At 45.5% G+C, this 14,444-nt stretch overlaps 1 protein-coding gene across 1 annotated transcript in view; it reads right to left on the bottom strand.

The window, feature by feature from the left end:
* The window catches only part of MDGA2 (MAM domain containing glycosylphosphatidylinositol anchor 2), a 293,882-nt gene that overhangs the window by 24,001 nt on the left and 255,437 nt on the right, over positions 1–14,444 (bottom strand). The window contains exons 11-12 of the mRNA XM_051772102.1: positions 6,910–7,087; positions 561–581 (exon numbers count right to left, since the gene is read on the bottom strand). Coding sequence (XP_051628062.1) covers positions 561–581; positions 6,910–7,087 — 199 coding nt within the window. The remainder of the gene's footprint in view (positions 1–560; positions 582–6,909; positions 7,088–14,444) is intronic.

Raw genomic sequence — 14,444 nt, 5'->3', positions numbered from 1 at the left:
TTTGGGGAGACTGAACCCCCATTTCCCAAGCAGGACTATTTTTGGGGAGACTGAACCCCCATTTCCCAAGCAGGACTATTTTTGGGGAGACTGAACCCCCATTTCCCAAGCAGGACTATTTTTGGGGAGACTGAACCCCCATTTCCCAAGCAGGACTATTTTTGGGGAGACTGAACCCCCATTTCCCAAGCAGGACTATTTTTGGGGAGACTGAACCCCCATTTCCCAAGCAGGACTATTTTTGGGGAGACCGAGCCCCATTTCCCAAGCAGGAATATTTTTTGGGAGACCGAGCCCCATTTGCTAAGCAGGAATATTTTTTGTGTATTAAAATCAAAACTTTCACAAGAAATTAATAAATAATACATAAATAAACAAATTTTGGAACATTTTGGCTTATTAAAATGAAGACTCTTGGCAGAATATGCTGGGAAAGAGGATGTGGGATGCAATGGAAAGGGAAATACTTATAATTTACTTTTTTACTGCGAGGGACAACAAATGCAAGGACAGCTCTTCACACACACAAAAGATAAAAAGGAAAATTAATAAATACTCACGTAGGTGAGGATTCACTGGAGCTGGAAAACAAAGCAAAAACAAAATTAGCACAAAGAAAAAAAAAAATCTGATTGCTCAAGGTGCAGATTATCCCAAATTTCCTGGTGGTCCCTTCCCCATGGCAGGGGGTGGGATAAGATGGGCTTTAAGATCCTTCCCAACCTAAAGCCTTCTGGGATTCTGGGATAAAGAGGTGAGTGGAAACAAGTGATGGGTTCAGCTGCTCTGCTTTGTAACCCCTGGAAACTGGCTGATTGTGGTAATTACAACCAGCAGCTGAATCTTTAATCAAGATCCAAATCTACATGAAAAGCAACATTATCTGCAAATATCAGGGCTTTACATGGACAAGGCTGATTTCCCCCCACTATAGCAATTATTCTCACTTACTTTTGATAATACTGGATGATACTGGGAATGAGTGTCAGTGTAAAGTTATAAATATTGTCATTTATGCACTGTTTGGCACCAGTTTCTTTTTCTGGAGCTAGAAACATGGTACTACGAATAAAATAATAATGATAATGATAATAATAATAACAACAACAACAACAACAATAATAATAATTACAGCAGTCAGTCATAACCACAAATATTTACTTTTCTTTCTTACAGAATTTGAGTAGTGACTAAACCTCATGTAAAAACAAGTGAGCTGGACCACAAAGCAACTGGTCACCACCAGCTGTGGGTGCAAATCATCATCATCCATTTGTTCTCTCTGTGAGCAGGGACAGCACCCAGGGAATGGCTGGAGCTGTGCCAGGGCAGAGTCAGGTTGGATCTCAGGGAAAGGTTCTTCCCCCAGAGGGTGGTTGGCACTGCCCAGGCTCCCCAGGGCAGTGGGCACAGCCCCAAGGCTGCCAGAGCTCCAGGAGGGTTTGGATGATCCTCTGGGACACAGGGGGGGACTCTTGGGGATGGGCCTGGGCAGGGCTGAGGGTTGGACTGGGTGGTCCTTGGGGGTCCCTTCCCACTCAGGATATTCCATGACCCCATGATCTATCAGCTGCTGTTACAAGAGGCCAACTCTACATCCCATTCAAGTATTAACATTACTATTATTGACTTTTTTTAACATTTAAAATTAACTATTATTAACATAAAGGAGTTTACACGACCTCTTTAATCACTTGTTAACTTTAAAAATATTTAAGTGCACATCAAAAAACATCATGGCTGGAGATAGGCTTGGATAGGTTGGAGAGTTGGGCTGATTCCAAGGGGATGAGGTTCAAGCAGGCCAAGGGCCGGGTCCTGCCCTTTGGCCACAACAACCCCCGGCAGCTCCAGGCTGGGCCAGAGGGGCTGGAGAGCAGCCAGGCAGGAAGGGAGCTGGGAGTGGGGATGGACAGGGAGCTGAACAGGAGCCAGAGTGTGCCCAGGGGGACAAGAGGGCCAATGGATCCTGGCCTGGCTCAGGAACAGGGTGGTCAACAGGGCCAGGGAAGGGATTCCTGCCCTGGACTCAGCGCTGGGGAGGCCACCCCTGGAGTGCTGTGTCCAGCTCTGGGCCCTCAGCTCAGGAAGGCCATGGAGGGGCTGGAGCAGGGCCAGAGGAGAGCAACGAGGCTGGGGAAGGGACTGGAGCACAAGTGCTGTGAGGAGAGGCTGAGGGAGCTGGGGGGGCTCAGCCTGGAGAAGAGGAGGCTCAGGGGAGACCTCCTCACTCTCTGCAACTCCCTGCCAGGAGGGGGGAGCCAGGGGGGGTTGGTCTCTTTTCCCAGGCAACTCTCAGCAAGACAAGAGGGCTGGGTCTGCAGCTGTGCCAGGGGAGGGGGAGGTTGGAGATCAGGAAGAATTTCTTTGCAGAGAGGGTGCTCAGCCATTGGAATGGGCTGCCCAGGGAAGGGGTGGATTCTCCGTCCCTGGAGGTGTTTAAGGACAGACTGGATGTGGCATCAGTGCCATGGGCTGGGAACCACGGCGGGGTTGGATCAAGGGTTGGACTGGATGATCTCGGAGGTCCCTTCCAACCCAGCTGATTCTATGAATGATTCTATGATTCTATGATTTCAGTTTTAGTGTTTTCACCTCACCCACCGAAGTTTTAGTGGGATCTCACAGCCAGTTCCCATCAAACAGGCTGACACAGATTTACATAAAGCGATGGAGATAATGTTGAAGCCGCTGCTCCAAGATGTACCTGCTGTTCCTCTGAGCCATCTCTGCTTTGAATTACCCTCCAAAACACTCATCAGAGCTCCTCCAGCTGCCCTGTCTGTATTTCCTTGCCAGACTGTGCTCACCAGCACAGTCACACACGGAGCTCCCGAAGAATCTGCCAAGTGATGTTTGGCTGGGATTATCAATGTCACTCCCACTGTGAGAATTGCTCTTTTCTCCTGTCCTTCCATGTGCAGAGCAGAGAATAATTCATGGCAGGCAAGGGATTTGCCTGGGAAATCCTTGTGCCACGGGTAAGTTTGTGATTCGTGGCACCAGAAGCCGCAGAGGTTTTATTTTGTATTTACAGCTCCCGCTTGGGATGGCAGGAGATGCATAAAAAACTAATTACTGAGGTCTTCCTGCTCTAATAGTCTCCTTATTTAGGATATTCAACATTGGGAGCTGTTATTTTTCTGTATTATTTTATATATTAGCCATTTCCAGGGTAATTTTCAAATTTTAAGGACAATTTTGCATCCAAAGGTGTGCGACCCAATAAACCTGAACTCACAAATGGGATTAATGTGGCTTTACTTAAACAGTCTGAAAGTTAAGACATCTCATCTTAAAGTGTTACTGGAGCAGTTTTAAAGCCACTGGAGGGACATGGGCATGTCCAGAGGGTGGAAAAAAACCTAGAGGAGCTTTTTCCTCTTGAATAAGCAGCAAACACAATGAACGCTCCAGAAATGTCCTGTTGATCCTTCCACGCTTCACAATCACCCTACAGAAATCACTCCTGCCTGGTACCAACTCAAGATTGTCCTCCTAAAAAAACCCAGCTTAAGCTGTCCAAGTGAAACCCGGGCAGTGCACGGTCCATTTACCCTCAATTTGCTCAAAAACTCAGACTGGGCTGGGAAAGTTAATGCATTCCTTCAATGCAAAAAGCCCCATTTTTAGCAGCTTTCACCACAGAGTGTCTGATCTGCTTTTCACACTGGCTGCATTTCTTTAGGATGGGGTGAAATCCTATTAGGCTGCTGAGAGTTCCGAAAAAAAAAACAAGGCAAAAAATATTTGCGGTGGGAATCCTCGAAAAATATGAATCTCTTGGGGCATTTCAAAGCTGATAAATGAACTTTCTCCCTCTGAGGGTGATGGAGCACCAAAAAGGCTGCACAGAGATGTTGGGAAGTCTCCGTCCTTGGAGAAAGGACATCCCTGGAGCTTGGAACAACCTGGGCTAGTGGAAGGTGGGCAGAGGTTTGGAACAGGATGGTCATTAAAACCTTTCCAACCCAATGGATTCTAGGATTCTGTGACAGTTCCCCAGGTCCTGGTTCTCCAAGGTATTCCTGATGGGGTGGGATGAGGAAGAAGAGCTGACACCGCTGGAGGCCAGTTCTGCAGGGCTGCTCCAAACTGAACACACAGGGACAAACTCGCCCCAAATCCCACTGAACACAGGAAAAGGCAAACATTTGCCTCCTTGCCTGAGGTCTCACAACTTAAAAAAAAAGTGGATAATGGGAGAAAAATGTAAAAAAAGGTTTTAATTCTTTTTAGGAACGTTCTCCTGCTGCCTTTTATTCCCTGGGTGTTGTACAGAATGACTCCTCACGCTGCTGCAGGTCGGGTGCTGGGCATCCCACCAGCCCATTAACTGCTCCTTTAACATTCCAGCTTTGCAGTTGATAAGCACTGGATTTGCACCGTGATAAGGTGTGTGAGATCATTATTTTCCAGTTGGAGCTCTAACACCCATAAACCAGCCCGGTAATAGTTTGCTGGCACCACTCGGGGAGAGAAAAATGGGGATTTTAAGCACACAAAGCCCCAGTGGCTCTGGGATCCCTCTTCAAAGGGCAGTCACTGCGGGTTTAGCTCTTTGATAAATGTCTGGCTCAGGATTTGTGAAGCTGGGAGTTTGTCAGGACCTGAGTGCTGCTCCAAAAGCAGCCTCTTCCCCCCTCCTGGGTGTCTGGATGTGGTGTTGGCACCTCCTCGGCACGTTTGAACCGGGGTGTTGTTCACATCTGCACCAATGGCAGAGAGCAGTAGAAACATCTGCAGGGGACAAAACACTCCTTTTATGCTGCCATGGGAATGTTCTTCCTGCCAGGCAGGGGCTGGAAACGGGAATCACATCGTGTTGCAGTGAAAGCTCCAGCTCAGCTCGGTCGGGACCTCAATCGACCTCCGGAGAGTTGCCAAAATCCAGACACCACCAAAAAAGAGCAGGAGGGACTGAGGGACCAAAAGGGTGGGTTTGGCTTCTTATGAGGGCACTGGTCAGTGCATAAGTCACGGGGGGAATTTTTGGGGTCCGTGGGAGAGGGCAGTGGCTGGTTGTGAGGATATAATCATCTCCATCACAGCCAGCACGGAGAATTTGGGTTTGCTGCAGAGAAACCCCAAATATCTGCATGAAGATTCAGTTCCTGACTTTTGGGAAGACTCTGAGTCTTTCCCTTGTGTGTGTGCAAAGAGACCACACTCCTACCACTGCCAGGAGACAGGGACTTATTAGGGCAAAGAGGTCCAACAAGGAGCCAAAGTCCAACAGGCATTGCAGCAGAATCTCCATTTTCTCTCATTTGTGTGGTCATGGACCTAGAAACAAGTCATCCTTGTTTATCCTGTTTATTCCCATCCCTGGAAGTGTCCAAGGCCAGGTTGGATGGGGCTTGGAGCAACCTGGGCTGGTGGAAGATGTCCCTGCCCACGGCAGGGGGTGGAATGAGATGAGCCTTAAGTCTCTTCCCGCCCAAACCATTCCACGAGTTTGTTATTCCAAGTCCTTTTGTTTAGCTGGGATTTTGCCTTCAGGAGCTTTGGGAAATGTAGACTTCTCAAACCCTTTCCTGTGGCAGGTGGAACCCAAGATTCACCCACCCCCAGCAGCAGCAGATGTGGCACTTGGTGAAATGGCTCCTCCAGCCTTTACAGTTGAGATTTGAGGTCCTTAATGTGATTTTTTTCCCCCTTGACATTAAACCAGTGATCAAACTAATTGATGATGAGATTGAGGAGGGCTGAGCTCATCACTGCCCATGAAGAATTGCACAAGGGATGCACCAGACACTCAATTTTTGTTCAGATTCATTCACTCCTTTGTCCAATAATCATTTTGGAAAGCAAGTCTTGATGTGTAGGTTGGTTTTTCTTTTGCTGAGTGGGATGTCCTGCTTTGGGCTCTCTCTGAGCACTAATCAGTGCTGGATCCAGCTCCTGGAGCAACTGGAGCTACACTTGGCCTGTGTCCACATGGCTTTTTCCCTGTGGGATTGGCAACATTCCTCATGAAAGAATCCTGGAATGGTTTGGGTTGGAAGGGACCTTAAAGCCCATCCAGTTCCAACCTCCTCTCCAAGGTACCTCCTGCCCTTCAGTGCACTTTTTACAGCAGAAAAACAAACCAAAGAAAAGAGTCAGTTATTCATTAGATAAATACCCCAACAAAGGTATTTTGAGGGGTTTACCAGAGGAATTAATCCTGGAAATACTGGGAGACTGCATGGAAGGATGTCCGGAAACTCCCTTTTTCTTGTTAGATTCAAGTGGACAAATCTTTGTGATTTGTAACCTTTCAGAGGAAAATGTGCAAATGCCCTTTGTGTCATATATTATAGAAATTTATACATTACATAAACCTGCATGGGACTAGAAACAGTCACCTTTTTAAAAGAAAATAATTCACAAGAAAATAATTCACAAGAAAATAATTCATGTGAAAATAATGCACGTGAAAATAACGCACGTGAAAATAAAACCTTCTCCACAGTGCTCATTCTGAGGGGGGAAAAAAAGGCATTTTGATATCACAGCACCGTTTTGACACCTTCAGACTATTTGTTTTGTGGATTTTTTCTTCAAAACTTGTTGTCCTTCAAAGAGCTCCAAGCAAGAACCGACTGGAAATGAGCTATTAAAAGTGAACAGTGATTTTTCCCTTTATTTCCTTTTTTCTATTTTTTCCTTCATTTCACAAAAAAATTGGAGATGATTTTGAATTTGATCTGTTCAGATTTTTTTTTTTTCTTTTTGTTGTTTGCTTTTTTTGTTTGCTTTTTGTTGTCATGAACCTTCCCAGTGGTGAAGGCTTTAATTTCTCCCCAGCTCCTCCTTCCTGGATGATTGTTTTGATGGATTATTTCAGGATTGGGAACGTTCAGACCCCGCCCAGCAGACCCAGAACACGCCGATAAAACATTCCCTGGCCCTCAAAGTTCTTACCACTGTATTTGATGACCCGAATGGTGGAGTCCCCCTCCCCAAATCTGGTGATGGGGGTCAGCCTGACTTCGTAGGCCTCGGGCTTGATGAGCTCGGTGAGGTTGTAGGTGATCAGTTCTCCCTTCTGGATGTTCCCATTCACGGTGATTTCCTGCTCCCACCAACGCTGTTGGCCAGCCTGAAAAACCAAAAGGAGAATTCCAACGTCAGAGAGATCTGGGACAGGTTCTGTCTTCACCTCAGAAATGAGTGGAAACCACCCAGAAGGATTGGAGATACAACAAGACCAAGAACCTTCTTTAAATAACCCACCTGAGCATTCTGGTAACAAACAAACAAGACCATAAATTGGAAATCTATTTTATTCCAGAGGCCACTCCTCCTGTCCTCAAAATTGTTGCTCAGTCCAGGTCATCCCATCAGATTCCTGAGGGTGAATTTTCTCATTCCCAAATGTTATTCCTTCAAACTCAACCAGTTAAATTGACTCTCAGGACTTGTTTCCCTAATTTTCTGAAATAACCCACCTGAGCATTTTGGTACCAAACAAATGAGACCAAAAATTGGAATTTGTTTTATCCTCTTGTCCTCTCCTCCCAGAGAGGATCCTGTAGCAAAGCTGGCACAGCCCAGTGGCCCTGGGATGGGGTTTGGAGTAGGAAAAAAGCAGAGTTAACCCAATTCAGGAGCATTTTAGACACTCACCACACAAGGGAGATAACAAGGGATCATCACCTGGTTTGTGATGGCAACCCAAACACTCCAGAACAAGCTGGGGCATTTTTAAATACTCACTAAACCCTCCATTTCTTCAAAAATCTGCCCCTCACGTTTAAAACCTGCTTGTAAAAATGTTAAATAACCTCTATTTTTCCTCTCAAAATTGCTGCTCATTTCAAGTCATCCCATCAGCTTCCCCAGGGTGAATTTTCTCACTCCCAAATGTTATTCCTTCAAACTCAACAAGTTAAATTGACTCTCAGGGCTTGCATCCCTAATTTCCTGAAATAACCCACCTGAGCATTTTGGTACCAAACAAATGAGACCAAAAATTGGAATTTGTTTTATCCTCTTGTCCTCTCCTCCCAGAGAGGATCCTGCAGCAAACCTGGCACAGCCCAGTGGCCCTGGGATGAGGTTTGGAGCAGGAAAAAAGCAGAGTTAACCCAATTCAGGAGCATTTTGGACACTCACCACACAAGGGATCATCACCTGGTTTGTGATGGCAACTCGAACACTCCAGAACAAGCTGGGGCATTTTTAAATACTCACTAAACCCTCCATTTCTTCAAAAATCTGCCCCTTACATTTAAAACCTGCTTGTAAAAATGTTAAATAATCTCTGTGTTTCCTCTCAAAATCCTTGCTCGTTCCAGGTCATCCCATCAGATTCCTGAGGGTGAGTTTTCTCATTCCCAAATGTTATTCCTTCAAACCTGAGCAAGTAAATGGACTCTCAGGACTTGTATCCCTGTTCCCTCCATGATTTTAAAACAACACTGGCCAACAGCAAAGGAAAATACGCTTTCTGGGCTGGGAAAGACACGATTTCATGGATTGGGAGGTGCCTCCTCATTAGAGTCAAGGAGTTTTTTAAAGTAATCAGAGAGACAGTTTGATTTCCAACCACTTTTGGTGATGAGTGAGAATGAAATAAGTCATTAATGACCTTAAAGCATAAAAAAACCCCCAGGAATAAGAACAGAGCTGGTGCTGATTTCAAGAGAAATAAAAAGGTGTTGCTTCCTGTGCAGAAATCCCAATATCCAGCAGCCCTTGTAGTCTCAAAGGTGGATGGATTTCAGGGGACAAAGAAAGTCAAAGCAAAAAAAAAAAAAAAAAGGTAAAAAGCAAAGTCACAAACTGCAAAGCGTAGATTTTTTTGGGGGCTTTATAAACTTCACTTCCCGACATCCAAATGCAGTTTCTCTTATTTCAGAGCCTCCTCACCAAGAAATGAAAAGAGAAAAACAATCTAATTAAGCAGGAAAAATAGTGCCACACTGTCTCTACCATCAGCTTTAGAGATAAGCAGAAATCATCCCCCTTTTTTGGCAGTAGAGTGACTGGGTTTTGCCATAGTTTTGCAATATTTTTGCAATATTCCTCTGCCTAAAGTGCAGGAAACAAAGGGAAAAATCATTAAATATTTACCAGCCATCCCAAGGCACCTGTACAGGTGCAGTGATGCTCAAATGAGATTTTCCACAAGGCTCACTCCACCTGTCAGGCCTCTCAACTCCTTCACCCACCCAGAGTTCATTAAGGATGGAAAAGTTTTTATTTCATTTATTTCATTTATTTTATACCCCCTGAAATAGAACATCATATTTCACCGAGAAGGAATGAGTAAACTTTCCCTACAAACTGGCCTTAGTGGGGGTTAATAATTAATAATTAACAATCCCACCTTTTGTGGGATTAAAAGTGGCAATATTTTGATTTTTGAAGTATTTTACACGGGTACAGAGGGGTTGAGGAGGGAAAATTTCTTTGTGGAAAGGGTTGTCAAGCGTTGGAACGGGTTTTCCAGGATGGAATTCCCAGCCCTGGAGGGATTTCAAAGCCCTGTGGATGTGGCATTTGGGGACATGGGGCATTGGTGACCTTGGAAGTTGCACTTGGTGGTCTTGGAAGGCTTTTCCAACCTTAAAAATTCCATAATTCCACGAGGTCCCCATATATCGGTGGACAATTATTCATTAAATTTTGTGATGTTTTATGGGTTTTTTTTCTGGTTTCCATGGCAAAAAAAACCCCAGGAATTAGAGCAGAGCTGGTGTTGGTTTCAAGGGAAATAAAAAGGTGTTGCTTCCTACGGAGAAATCCCAACATCCAGGAGTGGCTCAGGAGGCAGAAACCGAAAGGAAAAATCAAAATATTTTGCTTTCAGAACGGATAAAAAATTGGAGCCTCTCTATTGCTCCTGTTTGGGGAGGTGGAGAAGAGAGGAATAATTCAAAGAGTGACAGAATTTGATGAGAATTTATGGCTGGTTTGGGTAATTGTGAATTTTAATCCTTAATTATTGCAATTATTTGCTGAAGTCTCTCTCTTCCTGCAGTTGTTTATCCAAACACAAGGTGTAATTGGGAATATTTGTACAGCAGCTCATTGTAAGGAATCAGAATTAATTCTGGAATCTCAGGAATTTCAGTATTTTGCCTCCTAAGCCGCTCCTGGATATTGGGATTTTTCCCACATTCTTTTTTTCCCTTGCAATCGACACCAGCTCTGTTCTAATCCCTTTTTTTTTTTTTTTTTGCCATGGAAGTCAGAAAAAAAACACGAAACATCACAAAATTGTCACTTATTTGGACAGAAAACAAACCTTTGCCTGATTTTTCAGCTCATTGTGGAATAAATAAATGAATGAATAAATAAATAAATAAATAAATAAATAAATAAATAAATAAATAAATAAATAAATAAGGGAAGTATCCACCCAGTTTTTGCCACATTCCACTTTCAAGCTTCTCTTTCCACCTGGAAAATAAAGTTATCCATGGCAGAATCACTCCAGGACATTCCTGAGGGAGCCTTCCCAGCACATTCCCAAATCTGGTGTGAAACACCAACTGCACTCTTGGCTGAAAAATGTAAAAATAATTGAAAATAAATGTAGGAATTGAGCTGAAAAATACTAAAATAATTGAAAATAAATGTGGGGATAGAGATGAAAAAATATGAAAATAATTGAAAATAAATATAGGGATTGAGCTGAAAAATATGAAAAGAAATGAAAATAAATGTAGGGATTGAGCTGAAGAATATTAAAATAATTGAAAATAAATGTAGGAATTGAGCCGAGAAATACTAAAATAATTGAAAATAAATATAGGAATTGAGCTGAAAAATATAAAGAGGAATTAAAATAAATGTAGGAATTGAGCTGAGAAATACTAAAATAAATGAAAATAAATGTAGGAATTGAGCTGAAAAGTATGAAAAGAAATGAAAATAAATATAGAAATTGAGCTGAAAAATATTGAAATAATCGAAAACAAATACAGGAATTGAGCTGAAAAATACTAAAAGAATTGATCTTATTTATTTGCTGACTCAACAAAAAGGAAGGTCAGGTCTCCATGGAGTTGGAGAACTTTGGAAGCAGCTGGAGGAACAAGGATTTTCCAGCTTATTTTCAACCCATGATTTTGAGACATAAACAGCCACACTGAAATGCCCAAGACACCCCTAAAAATAAGATTTTGATTCCTAAAAGGCCTCAGGATGGGGTAAAATCCCAGCCCCAAACTGGAGACGCTCCAAGGAGGAGACTCCCAACACTGATGGAAGCACCAAGAACCACCCAACCCTTCCCCCCTGGAGATCTGGGGCATCGATTTTGGCTCCTGGGATGGGAAGGAGGTGAATCCTCATCCTTGAATTCCTTAAAATTCCCTGGAGAGCCTCTCCCTGACATCGAGGCCTTGCTGTTTGACATAAACCAGTCGAGAAAACCCACAAGCAAACACAGCCCCAAAACATCTTCTGCACCTCAACTCACCTGGCCAGAGCTGGAATATTAAGGAATATTAAGAAATATTCTTAATATTAAGAAATATTAAGGAAGAACCAGGATCTGCTGGAAAAGGAATTTTTGAAGGGGGAAAAATCCAAGCCCTTCGCCTCGAGAATTTTTTCTAATCAAAGGCCCTTTGCCTCTCAAAGACAAGGAGGACACACAGGGTGGGAAATTTCCTTTGAAACAACAGTTTTCCAATGGTTTGGGAGGATTTGTGGGGCGCTGAGGAAAAATGAGCTCAGTTTTTGGAGCATTTATTAAGATTGTCACGGGCCTGAGCTGTAATTAATGGAGCAGAGCATATCCAGGCCTAATAAATCCAGAGGCTTCACTGGGAAAACTCCTTTTTTTTTTCTTGGTTACTTTTGAATATTTAGAAATCTCTGGTCCTAAAGCTGAAAAGCAAAAAAAAAAAACAAACCAAAAAAAAAACCACCAGAAAAGCAAAATGTATTTCCCTGACATCAGAGAAAAGGGGCTGTAATTGTGGCAGGATTTTATTGCAGCAGAAAACGCTCGTGCTGTCAAATGAAAGGGGATTTATTCCCTGCCTCCTGCTGAGAAACAGTGTTCTCTTAAAGACTGGGAAATATAGATTTCTGGAGCTGTTAATCCCATAGGATGATTAAACATTGATTGCTGTATGCACAGATATGTTTATAAAAAATAAACCCCCTCAGTCTATTGTGCTTGGCCTATTGATCAACCACAAATTTCTTCATTGACTCAACAAGTTGGACAAGCTTCTCTTTAATTAATGACAACTGAATGCAGTGCAAATTAATCCACTGGATACTCCTGAAAAGAAACCTGTGACAGTGTTTAAAGTCATTTCTTTCCAGTTTATAACAACAACAATTGATTTTCCTTAAGAAAATCGGTTTTCTTTTGAGGTTTTATATATAAAAAAGGACTGTTCAGTTCCTGGGAAAATATTCTATTTGTATATCGAAGAGGGAGAACTCCCAGGGAGTGTTTGCCTTGTTTCTGCTCTTCTTTCCCAATTTTGACTGGCAACATAATCAGAGTTATCCATTTGGATAACTCAGTTTGGAACATAAATCTCATCAGGTGGGTGGCTCCTGTGTCATCTTCATTTCAAAGCAGAGTTACAGCCCTGAAATGACTCATGGTGACAAATATCTGTAATTTAGGCAAAACCAACAAGCTCAGCTGCAGAGCCCCGTGTGCCACACTCACCACCAGCTCCTGTGCTGCTGTGCCTCGGGTGCTGCTGCTCTTGGTGGCATAATATCCCAGAATCGTGGAATTCCCGGAGTTGGAAGGACCCACAAAGATCAAAGTCCAGCTCCTGGACCTGCCCAGACACCCCAACAATCCCCCCCTGTGCCCCAGAGGATCATCCAAACCCTCCTGGAGCTCTGGCAGCCTTGGGGCCGTGCCCACTGCCCTGGGGAGCCTGGGCAGTGCCAACCACCCTCGGGGGAAGAACCTTGTCCTGAGATCCAACCTGCCCCTGCCCTGGCACAGCTCCAGCCCTTCCCTGGGTCCCCTGGTCCCCCCTGAGCAGAGCTCAGTGCCTGCTCCTTCTCTGCCCCTCACAAGAATGCTGAAGATCACAATGAGGTCTCCCCTCAGTCTCCTCCAGCTGAACAAACCAAGTGTCCTCATGAGGCTTCCCCTCATAGAATCCCAGAATCAGCTGGGTTGGAAGGGACCTCCGAGATCATCCAGTCCAACCCTTGATCCAACCCCTCTGTGGTTCCCAGCCCATGGCACTGATGCCACATCCAGTCTGTCCTTAAACACCTCCAGGGACGGAGAATCCACCCCTTCCCTGGGCAGCCCATTCCAATGGCTCAGCACCCTCTCTGCAAAGAAATTCTTCCTGATCTCCAACCTCCCCCTCCCCTGGCACAGCTGCAGACCCAGCCCTCTTGTCTTGCTGAGAGTTGCCTGGGAAAAGAGACCAACCCCCCCTGGCTCCCCCCTCCTGGCAGGGAGTTGCAGAGAGTGAGGAGGTCTCCCCTGAGCCTCCTCTTCTCCAGGCTGAGCCCCCCCAGCTCCCTCAGCCTCTCCTCACAGCACTTGTGCTCCAGTCCCTTCCCCAGCCTCGTTGCTCTCCTCTGGCCCTGCTCCAGCCCCTCCATGGCCTTCCTGAGCTGAGGGCCCAGAACTGGACACAGCACTCCAGGGGTGGCCTCCCCAGCGCTGAGTCCAGGGCAGGAATCCCTTCCCTGGCCCTGTTGGCCCCCCTGTTCCTGAGCCAGGCCAGGATCCATTGGCCCTCTTGTCCCCCTGGGCACACTCTGGCTCCTGTTCAGCTCCCTGTCCATCCCCACTCCCAGCTCCCTTCCTGCCTGGCTGCTCTCCAGCCCCTCTGGCCCAGCCTGGAGCTGCCGGGGGTTGTTGTGGCCAAAGGGCAGGACCCGGCCCTTGGCCTGCTTGAACCTCATCCCCTTGGAATCAGCCCATGGATCCAGCCTGTGCAGGTCCCTCTGCAGAGCCCTCCTGCCTTCCAGCTGATGGACACTCCCCCCAGCTTGGTGTCATCTGCACATTTGCTGATGATGGACTCAATCCCCTCATCCAGATCATCAATAAAGACATTAAACAGAACTGGGCCCAGCACTGATCCCTGGGGACACCACTGGTGATGGATCCCACCTGGATGCAGCTCCATCCCCACCACTCTCTGGGCCCGGCCATCAGCCAGTTCCTGACCCGGCACAGAGTGCTCTTATCTGATATTTTCCCACCCAACCAGTGGAAGTGCCAAACCCTCACCTTTCTTTCCATGCTGGGCTGGTTCCTGCTCTGCTCTCCTGCAGTTCTGGGCACCAGCTGCTGTGGAGCCAACAGGGACCAAGAGGGCAAACCCAGACTGGGCACTTTGGGAGGTTTGGCTGCTCAGGCACAGACTGAGCCCAAGTGTCCCACGGGAGTTGGTCTCTTCTCCCAGGGAACAAGGGACAGGACAAGAGGAAACGGTCTCAAGCTGTGCCAGGGGAGGGTCAGGTTGGATATTAGGAAATATTTGTTCACA

This window comes from Manacus candei, unplaced genomic scaffold (assembly GCF_025592945.1).
Source record: "Manacus candei isolate 608988 ecotype Guabito, Panama unplaced genomic scaffold, ASM2559294v1 h1tg000150l, whole genome shotgun sequence".
Taxonomy (NCBI): Eukaryota; Metazoa; Chordata; class Aves; order Passeriformes; family Pipridae; genus Manacus; species Manacus candei.
The sequence above is the reverse complement of the archived record's forward strand: the minus strand, read 5'-3'. Positions and strand labels throughout refer to the sequence as shown.